General features: G+C 34.6%; 3 protein-coding genes across 3 annotated transcripts in view; 2 read left to right on the top strand and 1 right to left on the bottom strand.

Annotated features, from left to right (window-relative positions):
- The first annotated feature begins 329 nt into the window (after positions 1–329).
- LOC119836527 (ras-related protein Rab-31) lies at positions 330–13,406 on the top strand. Its single transcript, XM_038361902.1, has 6 exons — positions 330–418; positions 10,211–10,338; positions 10,896–11,038; positions 11,722–11,866; positions 12,491–12,608; positions 13,150–13,406. The coding sequence occupies exons 1-6, from the start codon at positions 376–378 to the stop codon at positions 13,254–13,256; spliced, it is 684 nt and encodes a 227-aa protein (XP_038217830.1). The 5' UTR covers positions 330–375; the 3' UTR covers positions 13,257–13,406.
- Positions 13,407–14,750: 1,344 nt separating this feature from the next.
- LOC119836486 (protein seele) lies at positions 14,751–21,780 on the bottom strand. Its single transcript, XM_038361824.1, has 7 exons — positions 21,548–21,780; positions 21,391–21,458; positions 20,198–20,297; positions 18,887–19,041; positions 18,034–18,126; positions 17,157–17,252; positions 14,751–16,088 (listed from the first exon to the last, which is right to left on the bottom strand). Exons 1-7 carry the CDS (start codon positions 21,633–21,635, stop codon positions 15,954–15,956), a joined length of 735 nt encoding a protein of 244 aa, XP_038217752.1. The 5' UTR covers positions 21,636–21,780; the 3' UTR covers positions 14,751–15,953.
- A 614-nt stretch (positions 21,781–22,394) lies between these two features.
- The window catches only part of LOC119836514 (paired amphipathic helix protein Sin3b), a 35,914-nt gene continuing 35,080 nt past the window's right edge, over positions 22,395–23,228 (top strand). The window contains exon 1 of the mRNA XM_038361882.1: positions 22,395–22,575. The gene's annotated coding sequence lies outside the window, so the exon portion shown is untranslated. The remainder of the gene's footprint in view (positions 22,576–23,228) is intronic.

Here is a 23,228-nt window from a genome sequence, read left to right on the forward strand (position 1 = left end):
TCTATAGTTGCTTAACTGTAAGCTAACTACTTGTTAGTTCCTGTTCCTACCGACTAGGCCATATTAATATCAGTGTTAAATGTCTGATGTCTACTGTAATAATACATGAATAGCTCAACAGATGGGGCTACAGAAATTGTTTGTAAAACCCTACAAAATTGAATATGCTTAAGCCTACACAAATTCTTTTGAGTCAATTAACATTTGAATTTATTCGCCTAACTTCAGAGATGTTATTTGTGTTGCAAGGGATGGACGTCAATTTTGTTTACAAACTTGTTTAAATTTAAATTTTAGTCCGATGTAAAAATGTAAATTAAATAGTGTGTAGATGGAAATTTTTCTGTTACCTTTAGTGTAGTGATTGTGTATAAAATGAAAGTGGTGGAAGCAAAAATTGTTGTTTTAGGATCGCAAGGTAAATACATAATTAATATTGTTTAGTAATATGATAACGAAACAATATATGATCATCTATTTTAGTTTAAATGATCTTGTTCGCAAATTTGCGCGTTGGAATGTAACAGAACCAGAAATTATGAAACAAACAGATTATTATGGACATATTCATCTTCCGATTACACTCACGTTTCCTTCAAAACTTTCTTTGTTAGAACCTTTATGAGTACATATTGTTCCGTTTTTGCTGATAACACCGATAATTCATCTGAATTTAGAAACGAAGTTATTATTAATTTTATAATACGTGATAATAAAACGCGAAAACAATTTAAAGTACGTTACACTTACTTCATAGATAACTTGTAAGTTTTACTTAACCTAATTATAAATCGAATTTTTTTCGTGACTCAAATCTGATTAAATATATTGGTAGATTATCTAACTATATATTATTATAATAATCTGATTGCCATAGATACACTATCTGTCTATGTATCATAGACTAAATATCAACTAGCAAAGCAATATTAATATTGTATGAATGCAAAACTTTATAGTATGGTTATAATGTTTTTAAGAAGTTCAACTTACTCAATTAAAATATGTAGGATATTTTTTATATATGCAGTAGACTGCTGTAATATACTGATTGAAATATAATATTGTAGCCAAGTCAAATGCCCATTATACATAGGTTTAATTAATAAAATACAGTAAGTTTATGTACTCGGCTTATATCTCATAAACAGTAGTACTGCCTTTAAATGATGAAGGAATAATCTATATTTTTTTTTCAAACTTACAAATTAAATGAACTCGTGCAAAGTCAGAGGCCAGAGCTAAGCTAGTAAGATAGAAAATTTCTACAAACATAGTAATTCTTTAGTTGTCTAAAAATAATTATTATTTGATACACAGATAAAAAAAAGTTCACTAAAAGATTCTCTGCTATATTTTATTATCATTTCACTGCAATATTTATTTATTTATTTTCATACATCTTTGAGTAACAATACAAAATATACCAACCTGGAACACAGACAATAATTACTTGAAAGAATGACTTAAAATACAAAACTATTAGTTATTAAACATATATAATATATAACTAAGTATGTACAACATTCAACCTTGACCTTTAGTTGCTATGTTTAATTAGTTTTTTGTTCAATGCTTGCAATGTATAAGGTATGTATGTAATTGTAGAGGGCAACATCCACATTCATATTAGTATTAAAAAAGCTCTTATAATCCTACTAATATTATAAATGCAAAAGTTTGTAAGAATGTGTGTCTGTTTGTTGCTCTTTCACACAAAAACCACTGAACCTATAGCAATGAAATTTGGTACATAGAGAGCTGGACAACTGGAATAACATATAGGCAACTTTTTATATATGTATTCTATATTTAACAATTATTAAAAAAGTATTGATAATTATTAATTTGATTATAGTAATATTTTATCTATTCCTGGAAAATTATACTAACATGCAATCACCACTTAAGAATAAAATTGTCTATGAATTTCCATTTTGTATATGTTTTGTAAAAATAAGTTGTTATTCAATGACCTTCAAATTATATCAAAATATTTGTTTGCGAAACAGATAATAGTTTCATCAATATATGTATATAAATTTGTATGCTTTTTTAACATACAAATTAATGCGATTATTGGTCATTATGACAATTTATTATTATAAATTTGACACATTATCTTCTAATGTTTAAATGAAAGTAACAATTAATATTTATAACAAAGTTACGTAATTAATTTAAATAAATTTTTGCCTGGGAAAGGAAAACATTAGCATGTAATAAAACATGTTTTCTTTTACATTCATGCAAAATCATATTTGCCTGTCTTTAATGAGTTCTACAAATAGTAAGTTAGCTAAGTGCTGATTCAGGAATGGCCCAACCAATTTCTCAATTTTCTTTCTAATTCTTGATAAGACAGAAAGAAGGTTTTTATGGTGGGAAAAGTGCACCACAGATAAAGATGGTGGATGGGTAGACTGCAAGTCAATAATAACATCAGGAGTCTCATAAAATACTTAAATGCAAATTTTTAATATAAGGAACAAGGGCATGCATGATTTTAACTGAATATTTTCAAAAAGTTTTTGAAAACCTGTCCAAGTTGTCTTGTCGCTTTAAAGAATAAAAGGGGGCGTCCATAAATTACGTGAGGTGTTTAAGGGGGGGAGGGGGTCAAGTAAAATCTTTCCAAATCTCACTTGGGGAAGAGGGGGCAAAAAATCCTGAAAAATGTCTACGTAATTTATGGACCAAATAGAATATAAGTGCAAGTAAAAGTTAAATATTTAAATTAATATCATAAAACTCATTTAATTGTCATTATTCCACAGTGATGTAACCGCAACCCAAATGTTAAGCGTAGCTGTAAAACTTGTATGTGTTTATTAAACCGTGACAGGTTACAGGCCGATTGTTATGTTTTTTTTTACGTATTTGAGACATACATGTAGTTAACAAGGCTCTGTTAAGCGGACTATATGAAATAGAGACGCACGCACACATTGATGAGGCTATAGGCTCTGTAGGTACGCAGGGCCGCATGCACACATGCATAGATAATATTCCTCAGAAATTAAAATACGCGATTTACTAAAAATATATTGATTGTACCAAAATAATGAATCACCATTTAATTACTATGTTGCTTGAATAATGGTATATTTGTGATTTTTTTAATCGTATCATTATAATTTGAAGCATTATGTTATCAACACAATAACAAAATTAGAATAATATGTATCGTAATAAAAGATAAGACATTACAAAAAACGCATTTTAATGACGTTGTTGTTTTGCATGTTAAGTTATTTTTAAATGCAATCTATAATCTTCAGATTTTGTTTGTTGGTTGAACGCTCTAACCTTAGGAACTAGTGGTCCGATTTTGTAATTAGGTACCTACAGATATAGTTTTAGACCGGAGACAGGGAGCAGGAACGATGTGGGGATAGCGATGGATGGAAGGCGGGAAACTTATAATCATACTTATATTTTAAATGCGAAATTTTGTAAATATGTATGTTTGCTGCTCATTTATGCGAAAGCACCTTATCGTATGTATGACATTTGCTACAAAGATAGATTATAATCTGGATTAGCATATAGGCATCTTTTTACCCGGGTATCGCGAGTGACGTGCTACTACTAACGTGCTAGTTTATTAATTTATAAATGATTATTAATTGTATTACAGTCAAAAACTTTAGTATCCAAAATATTTATCCAGATTCAAATAAAGCCTATTTATCGATCACCTAGGAATTTCCTGTTCGAAATGTACACCACATAGGCTCCCTAACCACTAAGCCAAGTCTAAAATTAAGCGTAACCCTACCTAGCGTAAAGTGTTACGTTACGTTTGACAGCTCAAAACCGTAGGTCACGCTGTGCTGGTTAATGGTTTCGTTAATCTAGATATAAACATGAATTTGCGAATTTACGTATTACGACCTTTTTTGAGGTAGGTTCGGTTAATTGGAGTGTTATGTCTCTCTTATCATTTGCCGTAAAATTGTAATTTAGGGGTATGAAAACCCAGCGGGCGAAGCCAACAAGTACCTAACCTAACAAGTAAATAGTAAGTTGTAGTATAAGTAATGCGGCTTGACGGAACACAGTGCGGTTTTAATCGGTAGGAATCCGACATAAATAGGGGTATGAAAACTGGATGTTGACCGATTCTCAGATCTACCCGATATGCAAACAAAATTTTATGAGCATGTGTCCAGCCAGTTTATTGTTCGTTTTTACGTGAGAGTCGAGCACGCTTCGTCACGAATTGGGCCTTTTTGGCTCGAAGTACCACACCCCCACAGAAAAGATGCAGTTTCGTACGATGTGTGGGGGAACCGAATGCCCGTTTTCTAGTCCATTCATTCTTTCCAATCGTCAATCCTTTCCATATCCCGTACCCATTAAAACCGGGCAGCGTATACACGAAGGCGCTACCTCTGCGTATGTTCACGGGCGGTGGTGATCGCTTACCATCAGGCGAACCACCAGCTCAGTTGCCCGCTATGACATTTAAAGAACGTTCCGCCTAGAAACTATCGTTTCCTGTCTCAAACAGTAGCCGTATTATCAGCAATTGAGATTACATTAATCCATTGGTTATTCCAATATTGATAAGTGATCAAGTACTTGCGAAATATTTACTTACCGCAATATTTATGTGACAGGAAAAAAAAACAAAAATCAAATTAACATACTATATATAATTATTGAGAAATTTTGAAAGAATAGAATAAATTTGAGAATTGGAGACGCGAGCGTATTTTTACCAAGCGGTAGCAGTAAAATTTCTCATTTATAAAGCACTTCAATGCTATAAAACTAAAAATGAAATATATAATTTGCTAACAAATGACTGAAAAACTGAATTGGACCAAATATAATAGGACCATACTGCAGACTTTCAAATGTATGATCTTTGTTTGTTTTTTATGCGACTGTGATAAAATAATAAAATCGAGGGGGCGGATGACATCAAAGTTATTATAGATTACAGAATGAACAAGAAATATAGAATTCGACACATTTTCAATTCTGATTCACAACAATAATTCTAGTTATCAATTTATTCTAGATATTACTGCACGAATTTATTATTTATTAAATTCTATCCGCATGCCCAAACTGACTAGACACACGATCTAATGCTCCCTATGTAAAAATACCTAAGGCCGTTAACACCACAGAACGTAGCAAAGAAATACTACATACTAGTCCACCCTGACGTTGCTCGTGATACATATGTAATAGCCTATGGAATTTAGAGTTGGCGAACATGTCCAACGATGAAAGAATTTTTTAAATCAGTCCAGTATTTCCTGAGTTTGGTGCCTTCAAACAGACATAGAAACAAACTCTTCAGCTTTATATTATTACTATTCCTAGCTTTCCGCCCGCGGCTTCGCCAGCGTGGTATTCGGTTATATCGCTTTCATCTCCCTATTTCAACTCCTTCTACCATTTTTTTCGCGATAAAAATTATCCTATGTCCTTTCCCAAGTTAAGTTCTACCTTCATACCAAATTACAAAAACATCGATTCAGTGGTTTAGGCGTGAAAGCGTTACAGACAGACAGACAGAGTTACTTTCGCATTCATAATATTTGTAGGGATTAGTTATAGATTACGATTAGTAAAGATATATATACATTCATACACTCGAAAAAAATGACCCTGGCCTAAAAGCTGGGTAAAAAATTAGCACTATTTTGTGCTTATTACTTCCTGCTAATTTTTGCCGTTAATATTTATAGATATAGCATTCTTTTATTGTCTCTTATTGACCTGCAATTTTCCTGCTTGGGTATTGAGCTGGTTTTTATTACCTTAAGCATTGGCACGCATGGCGTATGCCCAGTTGGATAGATGTCATATAGATTTCCTTATACATAAATTATCTGGTAAATCAAGGTCTACTTACTACGGTGAAAGGAAGTCCTGAGGAGCTCTCCTTTTTATCTCGTTATAAATACGAGTGGGCTCCATCATTATCCAGACAAGTTCTTTGGAATGATTTTTCATGAGACATTAGCACGTCATAAGTTTTTTTAACATACGTTTATTAGCTTCACTTGTGTTTGAATGTAGCTGACTCTTTTAGACTAAATTTTGACCCACTTTACGGACAGATTCAATTCAACCTTTGTAGACTAATAAACGATCGATGACAATACAATAACTTCATGAGTTTATCTTATTATCCTGAATAGGAGCGCGAGAATCACATAAATTCCTTACGTATACTCTGATAAGAGGACCTAAGTGAGAAACGTTAGTTGATTTTTAGATTTCAACCGACTTAAAAAAAGGAGGAGCTTATCAATTCGGCTGTATGTTTTTGTGTCTGTTACCTCATAATATATACCATGGTGGACCCATTTTTTTGTTTTTCCTTACTTGAAAGTGTCTCCCGTGTTTAGTGGTTCCATTCGAATTTGGTCCAGTTCTGTCAATTTGAAAGCAATTCCATTTTTGAAGTGACTCTTCTTTGGAATCGTTGTTATTTCAAACGTGATGCAACGGAAAAAACGACAGGTAAGAGACACAAATACAAAAATGTGTAGAATGAAGCCGGCAAAGAATGAGACAGAACTATACATACTATTTTATATTATCGGTCTCTCTTTTGTGTTAAACAAATAAACTTTGTAATTATCCTACCCTTGATATATATATTCATCTCATGCTTTTGTCGATTTACTGAAGTTTCACTTCTATCGTGTGTGAATCGTACACACACACCTTTTTATTAAAAATAATTATTCAAACTATATTAGTATTCATGTTCGTTTAAATAGCGTTGCACTATGTCCGCCTTGTACGAATAGCCGCTTATCAATGTATTATATATAACCGGTTTATGCGGTCATCAATGGCTAAGCTATGCTTAAAGATACGTGCCGTGTTCCGTTTGACCTTCAAATGGAAGTTATATGGCAATGTAAAATGGACAATTGTCAGGGATTGTGGACTTGGATCGCGGATGAAATATAGCCAGTTCCCGTGGCCCCTTCACTTAAGCGGCTCGATGGAACACAGTGGGGTTTTGGTCGGTGAGAATCCGACATAACCCACAGCTCGCTCCCCGGGGGCTGTAGGTATCTATGCCAGATTTCCCTACAAAAAAAAAAGGAATTGGGGACTATGTGCACATTGGGAGCTGGGTTGAAGCTGGGATAAAAACAATGAATAAGCTAGAAGTGTGTTTAACAAGAAACTGAAGCGACTTAAAATATTCAGAACTAGATTAAATTGGAATGGTGCCACACGGGAGGCACGAGCTTCCAAATAATAAAAGAATCATTAGAATCGGTTCACCCAGTCAAGAGGACTGGGGAAGCAAACCCAAAGAAAAACAGTCAAATTACGAACCGCCTCTTTTCCGCTATTTTTGAAAGAAAGAAAGAAAAACATATATTTGACTCCACAAAATTACAATAAAAAAAAAAAAACAATAAACTTAAGACAAAACAATACAATAATGAAAACAAAAGAGCACAATAAAAAGCTTACTTTTTTATTTTAGCTAAAGGCTAGGCTAGACTAGATACAATCCATCTATTGTTGTTCTTATTTCCTAACATTACAAAATTATTGCGTAATATAAGTCATCAGCATGAAACCGTGGTTCTGTTTATTTATATTCACTAACCTCCCGTCCCGGTTTCGCCTGGCTTGTCCCAGAATAAAAACATCAATAAAATACTGCCTCCTAGCTGTGCCCGTGGCTTTACTCGCGGACAAATCGACGGGCAAAAACTTTCAAACCATCATGGGTGGGATTTTGAAAACAAGTAGCCTGTTTTTCATAAATATCATCGAAATCGCTGCTATGGTTTAGGCGTAGCACACAGACAAATAGGGTTTCTAGCATACATATTTTTTATTTTACTTATTAACACTTTATTATGCTGGCATACATAACGTATCCTTAAAATAAATGACTTAAAACTAAAGCAGTACAGTGGGCGGCCTTATCACTAAAGAGTGATCTCTTCCAGCCAACCGACTGTGAAAATTTAATATATAAAGGAAGAGATAGCTTTGAAGTACATAATTTTTTACAAACATTTAAAAACAAACACATCTCTCAGTTCAAATTAATAAGTATTGCTATCAAAGTCGATATAATGAAAACCGGCTAGAAACCAGTTATTACGTAAAAAAATGTTTTAGTTACGACTCGGTCAGTGGGTTTATGTACTATTACTGTTAGTTGGTTTAAAGAAATTTGAGAATAAATTAAAATAGCGTTGTAAATTATATATTATTTAAAATAATAAATATTTTTTTTATGTCATAGCGGGCAACTGAGCTGGTGGTTCGCCTGATGGTAAGCGATCACCGACCATGAACATTCGCAGAGGTAGTACCTCTGCCTACTGAATGCACTGCCCGCTTTTAAGGGGAAAGGGATTAGGAAAGGACTGGGAGGAGTGAGGAATAGAATAACATCGCACGAAACATAGTAGCATGCTAGCTAACCCGGTGAAAGCTGGCCCAATTCGTGCCGAAGCGCGCTCGACTCCCACACTCATAAAGTTGTATATTATACCGAAATTTTACTTTTCCCAAAGCTCTGGTAAGTGCACTTTGCGGCGGAGGCCCGCCTTGCTGGATCATAATTTTGTATAGTTTTTTTTTAAATAAAATCGAATGTGACCCAATCAGAAATGTCTGATTACGAATTCTTGGCATAATTTAGCACTTATAAGTGAAGTTGAATAATAATTATGCGTATTTGAATGTTATGGATTTAATGTTTATTTTTGTAGCATTGAAATGCTTTATAAATGAGAAATTTTGAAAGAATAGAAAAATTTTGATGTTGCGGGTTTGGCAAAGTACGCGGATTCGAATCCCGCCTCGTGATCAACTTTTTTCAATTCTTTCAAAATTTATTGTTCTATGGATTTTAAGCATGCAGTGTCCCAAATCTATGTCTATGCTCTGATGTACATGAAATATAGAAGATTGATGAAAGCAACTATAACTATTCCGTTTTTAACTCATTTGTATTTCTATTCAATAAACAAAAAATAATTTTTCGTTTTATATAGGACTAGCTGCTCCCCGCGGTTTCATCCGCGTAAGTCCGTATCCCGTACGAATGTAGGGATAAAAAGTTTCCTATATGTTATTCCAGTTGTCCAGCTGTCTACGTACCAAATTTCATTGCAATCGGTTAAGTAGTTTTTGCGTGAAAGAGCAACAAACGCACACACATCCTTACGAACTTTCGCATTTATAATATTAGTAGGATAGTAGGACTAGCGGTCTGCCCCGACTTCGCCAGTGAAACGTATATAGCCTATCCTCCGTTCGGTCCAGTTGTTCCTGAGATAAGTGCGTTCAATCAAACAAACACTTCCGTCTACTTAAAATATTGCATTATGCAAAACTACAAAAAAACGCCGAAGAAATGATGTTTTGTAGTGGATCATAATAATATTTAATGAAATACTCAAATAAAAAAAAACTTGAAATATACGAGTATTTAAAGAATAAAAGTAACTGCCGCATTTTAACGCTATTAAAGTAAAAAGAAAAATAAAAAAAAGAACGAGTTATAAGTTCAATATTCCTAAATATAGGAAAACCTGTTCAATGATAAAATTTCGAAAAAATATTCAAAAATTTGACATTTCAAAAATAGAACACTGAAGGACGCGCCAAAGAGCATGATATTCTTTTTAAATACCTTCTTTTTTAAAATTCTCCTTTTTTAATGACTGTACCAGTATTCATGAACTAGAACCAGAAAAACCACTGTTTAATCATTTATTTTTCATCTTGCAATGGAAATAGAACCTATTGTTTTTCTACCTTCTTCAAAAAGGTATTTTTAGGCCCGTTTCCTTTTCCCCACCCTTCCCGGTCCGTTCCTTCGTCAGTCTATCCAGTTGTCAAACCTGTCCCTATCCCTTACTCCATTAAAGAGGACAGGGCATTCGCAGAGCCACTACCATTGCGAATGTTCACGGGCGGTGGTGATCGCTTACCATCAGGCGAACCACCAGCTCAGTTGCCAGAATTGATATAAGAAAATTCTTTGTTTTTGTCCCTCATAAACTTTGGATTGGTTGAACCGATTTTGATGATTCTTTTTTCTTCCCTATCACCCAAGTCAGCTCATACCCTGTCTGTATACCAAATTTGATCTAAATCCGTTCAGTAGCTTCAACGTGATTGACGGACAAACATCCGAACAAACAAACCTTCACATTTATAATATTTGCTCGTCTCGTTCCAGGTGTCGGCAAGACAAGCCTGGTGGTGAGGTATATAGGCAAGATGTTCTCTAAGCACATATCGCCAACCATTGGTGCTTCCTTCTTCACCTGCAATATTAATGTGGACGACGCTAGAGTTAAATTGCAGGTGAGAAATCGTATAACTGTGACATATTGTATGCGGTTTTTTTACACCATCGTTGGCAATGATAAAAACAATAAGACATAAGGCATCCACTTAAAACGGTGAAGGAAAACATCGTGAGGAAACCGGCATGTCCGAGAATCAAAAGTTCGACGACATGTGACATCTGTCAAGCCGCACTTGGCCAGCGTGCTGGATTATGGCCTGAACCCTCAAAGGAGGCCTATGTCCCAGCAGTGGGAACATATATGCTAACATATAGGGCTGATGATGATAATGACGATGATGACGCGGTTTCACACGCGTAAGTCCATATCCCGTAGGAATATCGGGATAAAAAGTTATCTGTATGTTATTCCGGTTGTCCAGCTGTCTACGTACCAAATTTCATTGCAATCGGTTCAGTAGTTTTTGCGTGAAAGAGCAACAAACGCACACACATCCTTACAAACTTTCGCATTTATACCATTAGTAGGATAGGATAGTTTAAAATAAACCACTTTATAATATTAATTTATGATAAATATTTTGTAAATTATAATATTTTATTTTTCTTACAGGTCTGGGACACAGCTGGTCAAGAGAGGTTTAGGTCAATGGCGCCCATGTACTATAGGAACGCTAACGCAGCACTATTAGTCTATGATATAACGAGCGCCGGCAGTTTTGCAGCCATTAAGGGATGGGTGAAGGAATTGCAGAGGTGATTACTTTATATCTTCATCATCATCATCATTAGCGTACATGTTTACAGGCCTCCAATGAGGTTTGAACTCAACATTTATTTCTTGATGAATTAGACTTCTTTTATAAGCGTTTCTGTCTTTTAAATCCTACTTATATTATAAACGCGAAAATTTGTTATTTTGAATGGATGGCTGTTTGTTACTCTATCACAATGAGAAGAGAGAAGGTGAGATGAGAAGAGAGTAATTGTTAGGTTCCTGTCGGTTTCACTTGTAATGTTTTCTATTATCGATACAGGTGATCAATGGTGATGCGGATTATTTGCAGATGAATTATAATATTAACACCTGAAACTCAAAGCCATGATGTTTCGTTGAAGTTAGAAGGTTTAACCACTGATCCTATGCTCCGTATTAAATTTAATTTAATCTGTGCGTCCGATAGCTTTCACAGTTTTTGCATTAGTTAAAATTTAGTTATTTTAAATGATTTATAATCTATCGAATGATACGTCAAAAGGTGTCAAAGAAGGGGAGAGTTTGTTTGTTTGTTTGTTTTAACGCACTAATCTAAGGAACTACTGGTCCGATTTGAAAAATTCTTTCACTGGTAGATAGCCCATTTATTGAGGAAGGCTAAGGCTATTTATGTACAACGGGCCGGGGCGGACCGCTAGTAAACAATAAATGTTGATTGCAGCAACGTGCCAGAGCCGATGGTGCTGGCCGTAGTGGGCAACAAGTGCGACCTTGAAGCGTGCCGCGCCGTGCCTCGCGGCGAGGCGGCGCAGTACGCGGCGTCCATCGGCGCCGCGTACTGCGAGACATCCGCTTTGCACGACCAGGTTCGTTAAGCTCATCATCATCATAATCATCATTTGCCACCATCAACACTAAGCTAGCTTAGAAGCGTGCCACGCCGCGTACTGCCAGACCTCCACTTCGAACGACCAGGTTCGTCATCATCACCATCACCACATCCATCATGCAACTGCAACTTCACTGAGTTTTTTTTAATACATAATATACACTAAATAACGCATACCAAAAACCACAAAGAGAGAGTGACATAGGCTATATTATATGTACCACGGGCGAAGCCGGAGCGAACAGCTAGTTATTATTATTCGGTTCGGTTTTCTATAAAGAGCGTGTCAGTGGCGGATTTACCAGCAGGCTGAGTTGGCTCGAGTCTAGGGCGGCAGATTTTGGGGGCGGCAAATTTGGGAAATATGACGGTTTTCAGCTGATGCCTGCAACAAATTTTGCCGATGACTTTTCTCTCTCGCTTGTCATTGCACATTTCGGGAGTAGCAAACTTCCACTTGCATTGTAAAAATAATGTATGAAATGACAATTGTTGAGGCAAGGGCGGCAAAAACTGTTCAGCCTATACCCTGAAAATTTGTAAATCCGCCACTGAAGCGTGTTTTTTTTTTTTAATTATTTATATTATTATTCGCTTTCAGGGCATAGACCAAGTGTTTTTAAGCACGGCAACGTCGCTTCTACAGCTATCTGCGACTAGTCTGGTGTCGTCGCTACGGTCCTACGATTCAGTGGATGGCGAGGAGAGATTACCTTTCGGTGAGAGATTTCATTTGCAATAAGCTTTCTCTTAACCTCCGCCGTGTTATGTTAGACGTGTCTGTCTGTTTATCTGACTACCCGCGCCCGGCGCCCGTAGCGAATTTTAGATAGATGAACGTTTATTTCACAAGGTACCCTGAGCGTAAGAAGGAAAAACTTAAAAAAAAAAACAAAAAAAAAAAGTTGAATAATTTAAAAAAAATCTTCGCCCAGTTGAAAGCACACGTGTTCGTTTAGTTAATTTTTTGTATCAAAGACATTTTGATGATATCTTATTTACTGTTATGTGATATTTTAAATAAATACCAGAACAATCGAATATAGTTATTATTAATAATTAGCTGCCCCCGGCAAACGCTGTTCTGCCTTGCTCTTATCATTTAGGGTATGAAAAATAGATGTTGGCCGTTTCTCCGAGATACCCTATATGCACACAAAATTTCATATGAATCGGTCCAGCCGGTTCGGAGGAGTTTCGTAACTAAAATTGTAACACGGGAATTTTATATTATTAATAATATTTTTTTTTTGTATACAGGTAGCCCCACAGAAGAGACGGCAACACACACGGGTAAAGTAGAGTTGCCAGCGTGGAGCGACGACAGGGTTGCCCACGGAGAAATGCAAAAGACGATGTGTTGCTAGCGTTAATTAATTTTAGAGACTTCGTTAATACAGTATTGTGAAAGTGTATTTTTGACTGTGTTTTACATTTCACAAAATATGTATTTCTATAATAAATTTTAGTGTTTTTAAATTAATTAAAAAGTTGCACTATGTACTCTATAAAAAAAAATCGTATTTTTTTACATTATTTTGTTTTTGAATATTTAAAGGAATTTTAAATTAATAATATTGAATTAACAAATAAAAAAGTGTTGTCTTAAAAGTAAAATAAATGTGGTTTGCTATAACAAATGTAATATATGAATATTATATATTATTTCCTTATAAATCCTCATTTACATTTCCGAAAACTTTTTTTTTAATTATACGTTTTTTTTTATCGCTCACTTTTGTACAGTGCATAGTGCTCAAGTGTTTAACGATCCCGAAATATTTTTATTATTTACTTTTGACTGAGACAAACGAGTTTTTTTGACGTTTTTTTTTACTACTTACAACTTATATTATATATAGTTAACGAATTTTTTAATTAAGTTTCTTCTATGTAATATACTCATATTTTTTTCGTGTACATTACAATTTTATATTAATTTTGAATTTTTATTACGATCTTCTAGAACTTTCAACTAAATTGTAAAGAACTACGAGTATATTTAAACAAATCTCTTGCCTTATTATTTATAATGATGTCCTTGTCAAAACTATAAGACAATAAAATTTAAGTGACCTTATTTTTATAATATAAAATTTAAGAAATAAAGCTTTACAATATTTTACATTGTTTTATTTATCAACTAGCTACGTAATCTACGCTAAATCTTATGCTTTGTATTTAAAACCGAAGAAAAAAAAATAGAAATTGCCGCCCAAGTTCATTAAACGCAAAAGTCCAAAATCCTTTTATAGTATAGGAATACTATATATCACTATTACTAATATTATAAATGTTTGTAAGGATGTGTGTGTGTGTGTGTGTGTGTTTGTTGCTCTTTCACACAAAAGCTACCTAACCAATGAAATTTGGTACGTAGACAGCTGGACAACTGGAATAACATATAGGCAACTTTTTATATCGATATTCCTTCGGGATACGGAATTACGCGGGTGAAACCGCGGGGCACAGCTAGTATATTATATAGTTTTAAATATTATAGATACTACTATATTAAAAAGTCCCGCTACCAATATCCAGGGTTGTGATCTATGAGAATTATAATAATATAGTGTTTGATTAATGCCATTGCTTATATTTTATCTCTGAATTTTATAGAATAATAAGTAATATTCTAATGAAATTGGGCGAAATCATAAATAATAATATGCATTCGAGATAGTGGTACTGGTGTTACACATTGAATTAATTTCTCACTTAAGTCGATGTAAACTAAACTAGTATCTCAGTCTATATGTACAACATTTATTTGTTGGTCTATACAACTCATAGTCATAATGAGGTCGTCGATCTATTGTCTATAATCAAAAGTTTGTTATTATATTAATAAAACAACATCATCATCATCATTTTTATATTTTTTATTCATCACACAAATTTGCATCTTATGCTATATAAGGGCAGTAACTGGAAGACAAACATACATCCTCTAATTCTTATTAAATACATATTATATAGGTAAAGGTAGCCTAGGACTTTTAAACTTCTTTTTTAATTACGTCACAACCTGACTTGAGCAATTTTTAATTCCAGGCCGATTATAAGACAATATATTCATGTAAGAATAAAGCCACAAATTACTGAAGCGAATTTCATATATCTATGTTATAGCTATCCGCCTACGCGTGGTCGAAGGAATTAAAAAAAAATTATAAGCGTCACATTTTTTAAAATAGCGCCATCTATCGGAATTCATAAGTTTCGGGGGAGGTTCAAATGCGCATAATGAATCCTAATGGAAATTCAACACAGACAATATAAAAAGCAAAGTAACTAGTTTTTAATCTGTGTGAAAAAGTAGGGGAAAAGCAGAGTATGTTAAGAGTTCATTTATTGCACATAAAATTAATACAGATGATTGATGATTAATACAATTAAATAAACATATTTTCTCCTTTGAACTATATTCTTTAGACAACAATTAAAAAACCGAAAATACTTTAGATTTTTTTTTAACAAAACTAAATGCAGTGATTTTGAATTTGCTGTACAATCATTCAATACAGCCCATTGACCATTTACTTTCAACAACTTGTATAAAATAACAATTCACACGACTTACAAATAAAAAACTTCACTTCATATGCGCTCCAACTAAGAATAGGATCGATTCTGCGCCATTTTGTGACGTCATAGGTGTTCATTCAAACAAATTAATGATCGTAAATAAGTTGAGAAATAACGTTTGTATTTTAATTCTATATAAGAGAATAAGAAAATAAGTTTAAGAGAGAAATACAAAAAGTATTCTATGTTGAGCTAACGTGTATTTTTTAAAGATGTTATCACTATATTACATTTTGAAATATACTTCCGCCTCCATCAATATATTCAAGATGAAATGATAGACTACACTGCACTGTTGTTTTTTCTCTTTTTAAAATAAGACATCGAGGATCTCGAAAAAGGTTTTATCAGTATGAGAAAGCACAATCATTAAAATTTTAGAAAACACGGGCGCAGGTTCAATTTAGTAGTACTAGTAAGTCTTTCAGATTCCTATTCTTAGTTGAATCGTACACTACACTACACTACACAACACTTCACAATTCTTCGCGTTTCTCATCAACATCATCATCATCATCGGTATCATCATAACCCTCATCGTCACTCACGTCACGGGAGATGGTCTGCTGCGGCAGACCGCCGCCGAAACCGTACGGGTCTGCGCCATGCACCTGGAAGAAACATAATATTGATTTTTTGTATATAAATTAAGCTGCTTATCATTGGCATAACTTGGCTTGGCTTAAAACAGTGAAGGAAAAGCATCGTGAGGAAACCGGCATGTTCAAGAATCAGAATTAGTATGTGGTAGTCGAGCACGCTTCGGCACGAATTGGGCCAGCTCGCACCGGGGAAGTACCACACCCCCACATAAGACCGACGTGAAATAGCATTCTGCTGTGTTTCGTTCGGTGAGTGGGGGAGCCGGTGAGTATCCTTTTGCTTCCCCATCCCAGTCCTTTCCTTTATTCCTCTCGCCAATCCTTTCTTAATCCCTTGCCAATTTAAAGTCGGCAATCCAATTGCACGACGACGAAGATATGACGATGATTGGCATGACAATAAAGTTGGCTAGGAATAAAGAATCTACCATTTGAGAATATATTGTCAACTTAAAGAAAGAAAAAGAGGTTCTCCAATCAACTATATTTTTTTTTTGTATGTTACCTGAAAACTTTCAAGTGGGTTAAAGCTATTTTGATGATACATATTCTATTTGAAAGCTGGTGCCTCCCGTGTGATCCCATTTCAATTTAGTGTAGTTCTGACAAATTGAAGGTGGCTCAGTATTTTCTTTGTTAAAAATAATTATGTGAATGTCGGTAAGAGCAGGTTTTTTTATTTCTATACAACCAATAAATAACAATGAAAAATATATAATAAAAAAACTTTACCAAAACAACTGGATAGATTTTTATGAAATTTTCTGTTCGGGTCGGTCTAAGAGTTAGTAAACATTTTATTTTTATACCGCTAAGTAGGATACAACAATGCTTGCCGGGTCAGTGGGTTTTTTTTATGTCACAGTCGGCAATGGAGCTGGTGGGACGCCTGACGGTAAGCGCTACCACCGCCCATAAACATTTGGGGAGGTGTAAGGTCAATAGCAGACCTTTCGCCTCTACAAATGGATTGCCGACTTTAATTGGGAAGGGATTAGGAAAGGATTGATGGGAGGAATAAAGGAAAGGACTAGGATGGAAAAGGATATGGGTAAAATAAATATTTATTTTTTTCACCTTCGTATATTCCGCTTCCATTTCAGGTGTCCATGTGGTGTCTTCTTCGTTCGGCAACATCCAGTCTTCGCAGAAGTTCGTGTGTTTGAAGCAGATCTGTAAAAAATATTATAAATTTAATTGTGATAATGTGGTAACCCTAATGCAACGTTGCTACGTGCAATATTTTATAACCTTAATTTTATGTAATATATCGTATCGGTGTCAGACCGTAGTTGTTTATAATATCTATAAATATATATAGCCTATAGCACTCAGGGATCATGTAAATATGCAACTGTGAAAGAATTATTGAACCATTTTCATAAACTTTACCCTGAGATTTTTTTAAAGAAAAGAAAAAATTGGATCCCATTGGTTCCATGATTTTTGACAAATTTGCAAAATTACCCATTTATAAGGCACTATAAAACTCTATAAAACTCAAACTCTATAAAACTCAAAATTAAACTTTTCCCTTTTATAATATCGTGTTCATTTAGAATATTTCAATTAAAATATCATCGGTATCTATTCCCACTACGTTAAAGTGAATTGTAAATATCTTTAAAATGTATCACAGCGCCATCTAGTAACGAACAATGCAAAACTTGGACTTTATGAAAACAGATAGACAACCTACAGATATATGCTTCAAGATGTAACATTATGCATCAATTTTTATAAATACGTTTTTGGTTCAGTTTCATACCTATTAGATATGTTCTGCTTGCCTTATCCATCAGTTAAAATGACATTAAATGTATATTTTGAGTATAAGTTTGTTCCTCTTATCCCGATTAAATGCCCCCTTGCAATAAAACAGGAAACTTGATATCCGGCCGGAGCCGGGACGAGGTCTAGTATTATAAATAAAATCAATTTTTTTTTAACTTACCTCCTTTTCGGCGTCCGGCATGACGTCATCTTCGGGTCTGTTTTTATACAAGTCTGTTATTTCGTCCTCATTTTCTTCAAACATACGTTCACACTGCAATGAATAAAAAATATATTATTAACTAGCTTCCGTCCGCGATTCCGTCCGCGCGGATGTCGGTATTTACAAATAATTGATCGGAACAGTCTTAGAAATGACATTTTTTGACGAGACAACGTCTTAAATGCGCTGCTGCGGCTCGGAGTCACTCATGAAAAAGTGTAACGCCCGGTAACGTTACGATGAGTCACCGAACTATGATCGGTCCGCCGCGCGCGCAGCACTAGAGAATTAGGCGCATTGAATCGGCGCGTGCTTGTGTCTCTGTCTCTGTCTTTTTAGTAAACAAAATATATTTTCTATAGTTAAAATTTGTGCAATTCTTATTTTCATTCAATTCCTTGTTCCTATTGTGCAATTTAATAATATTCATATCAATAAATATTCTACCGAGACAAAGACGTTGTCACGTAAATTCTTCGCCCGTAAAACCGACTTTACAGGCAACCATTTTAATCACATATTTGGGTTTGGTATCGATCCTGTAACACCTCCTGCTATTTATTTTTCCAATATTTTCAATGTACAGAATTGACCCTTCTACAGATTTATTATATGTATAGATTTCTATTACATATTTTTTAACTACTTGTTCGTCCGTTGTACATATATAGCCCGTAGCACTCATTGAAGATGTAGCTTTCTAACAGTGAAAGAATTTTCGAAATCAGTCCAATAGATTTTGTGTGAAAACATTACAAACATACATACTCCTCGATTTAAAGTCCAAAGACCTCAGTCGAGACAAACTCACATAATATTCCAGGCTCTTATTAAGGTCGTCGTCCGTGACGAACTTGGTCTTCGAGAAGTCGGGGTTCATGCCGCCGCCCTCCGTCATCAGCTGCATGATCGCCAGCTTGCCGGTCGCCTTGTAGTACACGCGCACGTAGTCGTCCATACGCTTGCCTGGAATGTCATCACCGTCATCAACAACAACACCATCATCAGCATAGTTACGCCAACGGTACCCTAATGCAACGCTGAATCGACGGTTCGCACGGGAACGTCTATTACTGTATCTAGCCAATTCCTTTGGCGCGACGTAAGTTTAAGTTTTCATCCTACTAATATTATAAATGCGAAAGTTTGTAAGGATGTGTGTGTGTGTTTGTTGCTCTTTCACGCAAAAATTACTGAACCGATTGCAATGAAATTTGGTACATAGACAGCTGGACAACTGGAATAACATATAGGCAACTTTTTATCCCGATGTTCTTACGGGATATGGACTTACGCGGCTGAAACCGCGGGGCGCAGCTAGTGCTAATTAAGGTTCGTATAGCATTCATTACCTTTTAGCACTTGCCTCGTGCAAGACATATTGTAATCTATATAATTAAAGTATTTTGAATTATAAGTAAATTCGATTCGTTTTCTTTGGGGCCTCCGGCTGTGTGAAACATAATTCCATCAACAACATTAGCATCAACAATAACAACAATGTGATTATTGTCATCATCACAGTTGATATTCTCACCAACATCTTAGTTGTTGCATGAGCCTTCCTGGGATTGGTTATCATCTCCATCACTAAGATCATCTTCTTTGTTATCAATTTTGCAATTTTTAGTAACATCATCATCATCATTAACATACACTCGTTACATAACAACCATCAACATAACCTATTGTAATACAATCATCTTATTTTGCATAGTCTTTAATGCGTTTGCTTGAATTTTGTAATCATCACCTTCGATATCATCATCATCATCATATATAATAACAACATCGTGGTCGTCATCAGTGTCGATATTATCACTACTGTTGTCCTCATCATCATTATGATGAAAGCAACCATCAACATGCCCAGGCCCATTCTTTTTTCATATACTTCCTAGTCCTTCCCTTCATTTCTCTTGCCAATCCTTTCTTAATCCCTTTCCAATTTCAAGCCGGTAATTTATTTGTAGAGGCATAAGGTATGCGATCGACTTTACGCCTCTTTAAATGTTCATGGGCGATGGTAGAGCTTACACTCAGGTGACCCACCAGCCACCATTGACATAAAACAAAATTGCATTGTTCATAGCTGGAGCTTATTTCTTGCGACTATACTTACATATTCCATCAATCATTTCAGAAATGTATACAGAAGACCTGTGTGCCGGCACTTTTTGTTGCATGGTGTTGCCCTCTGCATCCATTCTGAAGTTGCCAACCTGAAAAATTATAATATCGAATATGTATACAATATATTCGTTATGTAATAGTCGGCAATGGAGCTGGTGGGTCGCCTGATGGTAAGTGCTACAACTGCCCATGAATACTAGGAGGGGCATATCATCAAATTGCTGACCCTGCTAAATGGATTGCTGACTTTAAATTGGGAAGGGATTAATAAATGATTAACTGGCCCAAATCGTGTCGAAGCGTGCTCAACTCCCACATAAAATGTTTTATTACCTTGTAATTGAGTGGAGTACCTTTATGGTGTAAGCAGATGTATTTCAATATATAGTGGTTTATCAGTCTTCTGTGCTGGTGTAAATATACTAGATAAATCGAGTTCTACTCCCTAATACAGTTGTATTCGATGATTTGCATGAAAGTAATTAGTTTTTTAATTAAGTAATTAAACAATTCAAATAACAGTCATATCTGGAATCATTTGTTTTATCTGGGTTGTAGACTATGTACAAATTTTTTATTTCTATACTATTATCCTATCCTTTACTTTTACAAAATTATAATTCACTGAAGAGTTTATTCTTAGCATTATTTGTAAAAAATTACATCAATAATTGTTTTGATGTTAATTTAATGACATTGTACATATTTTGATGATACTTGGTTGTATTGTAGCTTTTGTACCAGAAAATTATATTGAAGTACTTGCTTTTGTCAGCATTTTGACTGTCTGAAACCACAAACCACAGCACATAACTATTGTATGTTAAAACAGCTAATAACATGGGCGAAATTATCATTCTCATAAGTTACACGGAAACTTTTCCAATTTAATTCAGTTCTGTTAAATCTGTTCTGATATTAATACTTATAAGGCATCTATATAAATAAAAAATAAGTAGTTTGAAAAACTTATATCATACTACACTCCTTTTATAACTAATTTTATGTTTGATATGTGAAGAAAAGTTATTGAATCAGTTATCATTTGATAATTATAGATGCTTAAGTGCTCAATTCGAGGGACTTCATAGCTCCTCTAATTAATCTAATCACAAATGATTACTGTAATACAACTTATCGTTAATATATTGTGAATTACGTGACAATTTGCAATATACTTACATCTACTTTTTTCCATTTATCCACCTTTTTTATCGCTTTGTTAAGCTCATCGAAGGTCTTCCGGCATACTGGAAATATATTAAGATATTAAATAAATTATTCGCCATTCTTAAATAAATAAAAATAGCTATTTATTAGCGAGAAACTTATAACAAACCTAAGCATTTTAAATTTCGCGGATCTATTGCAGCAGAAACTAGTGTTAAAATAAAAGGCAATACTATTATAGAACTAGCTAAACGCATTTTAATGATAAAAATGCAACAATGGTGCTTTTTCAACCAAACTTTATACTAAAATGCGGCTAAAACATAATTCTACGTGTATAAAATGTTTATCATTTTCATATTGCTCGTAAATACACGAACTCTTTACTGATTGGTCTAAAAGATGAAGCTATTGGATGTTGTAACTTGTAATGTCAATAATGACAGTGGTATGCGGAGTTGCCAGATTTTACGCAAATCAAAATTAATACAGAAAATAGGTCTAAGTAGGTACAAAACGTTACTGTTTTATGCATTTTTTATGAATAAACTGTTCATACATTATTATTGTTGTTATTTTTTTCATCATGAAAGAGAAACAATTAAGTACATTTGAATTTTTTTCATAAGAATGAAAATAGCCATCAACAAATTTAAACGATGGGAATGCATGCATGTACATACTTTTAGCAACGTCACATGAAGCTCAGAGTATAGAACTAGGTACCATGAAACTATACAAAACAAGGCGAACGCCAAACATCAATCAAGAACAAAACGGATGTCAAAATAAAAACTAGCAATTGGAATTTCACAATTTTATGACAAAAGAAAATTAATCTTATTTTAACAAAATTTCTAAAATATAATTAGATTTTATTGTCTGTACAATAACAGATATTATGAAAAGAGGCAAGCGATAATTATTGTCCGTATTCAATAGCTCCCTAGTTCACCCGTTCTCCGGTTTTCCGCCCGCCTCCCTCCACCATCAACCGACCCAAACTAAACCAACAGAACAGTTCGCATTCGGTCTCTATGCGCGGAAGACGTACGTTTGACGGAATGCATGTATTTTTTGTGCACTTTAAATCTTCTCAGAACCTAAAAATACCATAATCCATTTGTTTATTACATCAAGAAGTGAAGTTACTCTGAAATTTGTGAAGAAAATTATAGATTTCGATTAAAAATACAGGTAAGTGGTCAATTGACAGGCTGCATCTTTTACTATTATCTGCTTTTAATTACATAAAAAATACATTTCTATTGCTGTTTTAGTAGTATTTAGTTTAATTATGTAGGAAAAACATAATTTTATAACCATATTGTTCTATATTGATAACTACCATATTTGCATATGCCATACGTTGGGCAATTTAAAACATAATTCGTATCATAATTCATGTGAGTATCATATGGATACGTTCGAGATACAGTTCGCGTTACGAGTTTAGTAAAAAACGTAATTTCATAATGATAGACCGCGCGCTCTCGTCGACAACTTGGCAACGCGATGTCTAATTAAATTGTGTAAAAAAGTTCAATCATCGTAAACAAGCAAGTGTCTAATCCGACCGGCGTTTCCCTTTGTTTTTTATGTGAAATCGGCCCTTTGTCCTTCATCGAAGAGCGTTGGGTGCGCCGGGGTATAGGAATTTCGACTCTAGAAAAGTGCCATAATACATAATGATATACATTCGTCGCTCGGGCCGCTCGCTGCCGTTCCCCGCGTCGTTTCATATAGCTGTGTTCGTGTATATCTACAAAGAATACGTCAGTGTGGTCGTGCGGTAGTTTGTTTATAGTGCGCGCCGACGTAATCCAGCCTTTATGCCTAGTGGCGCAAGG

The sequence above is a fragment of the Zerene cesonia genome, chromosome 24, assembly GCF_012273895.1.
Source record: "Zerene cesonia ecotype Mississippi chromosome 24, Zerene_cesonia_1.1, whole genome shotgun sequence".
Taxonomy (NCBI): Eukaryota; Metazoa; Arthropoda; class Insecta; order Lepidoptera; family Pieridae; genus Zerene; species Zerene cesonia.

Bases quoted from the DNA above. Each gene is read 5' to 3' on its own strand.
- LOC119836486 (XM_038361824.1), bottom strand. From the start codon at position 21,635: ATGCGTTTAGCTAGTTCTATAATAGTATTGCCTTTTATTTTAACACTA. The intron at 19,042-20,197 runs GTAAGTATAGTC...ATGACATTCCAG, and splicing joins TGAAATGATTGATGGAATAT to GCAAGCGTATGGACGACTAC. The intron at 17,253-18,033 runs GTAAGTTAAAAA...TATTTTTTACAG, and splicing joins TGCCGGACGCCGAAAAGGAG to ATCTGCTTCAAACACACGAA.
- LOC119836527 (XM_038361902.1), top strand. From the start codon at position 376: ATGAAAGTGGTGGAAGCAAAAATTGTTGTTTTAGGATCGCAAG. The intron at 11,867-12,490 runs GTTCGTTAAGCT...ATTCGCTTTCAG, and splicing joins CATCCGCTTTGCACGACCAG to GGCATAGACCAAGTGTTTTT. The intron at 12,609-13,149 runs GTGAGAGATTTC...TTTTGTATACAG, and splicing joins CGAGGAGAGATTACCTTTCG to GTAGCCCCACAGAAGAGACG.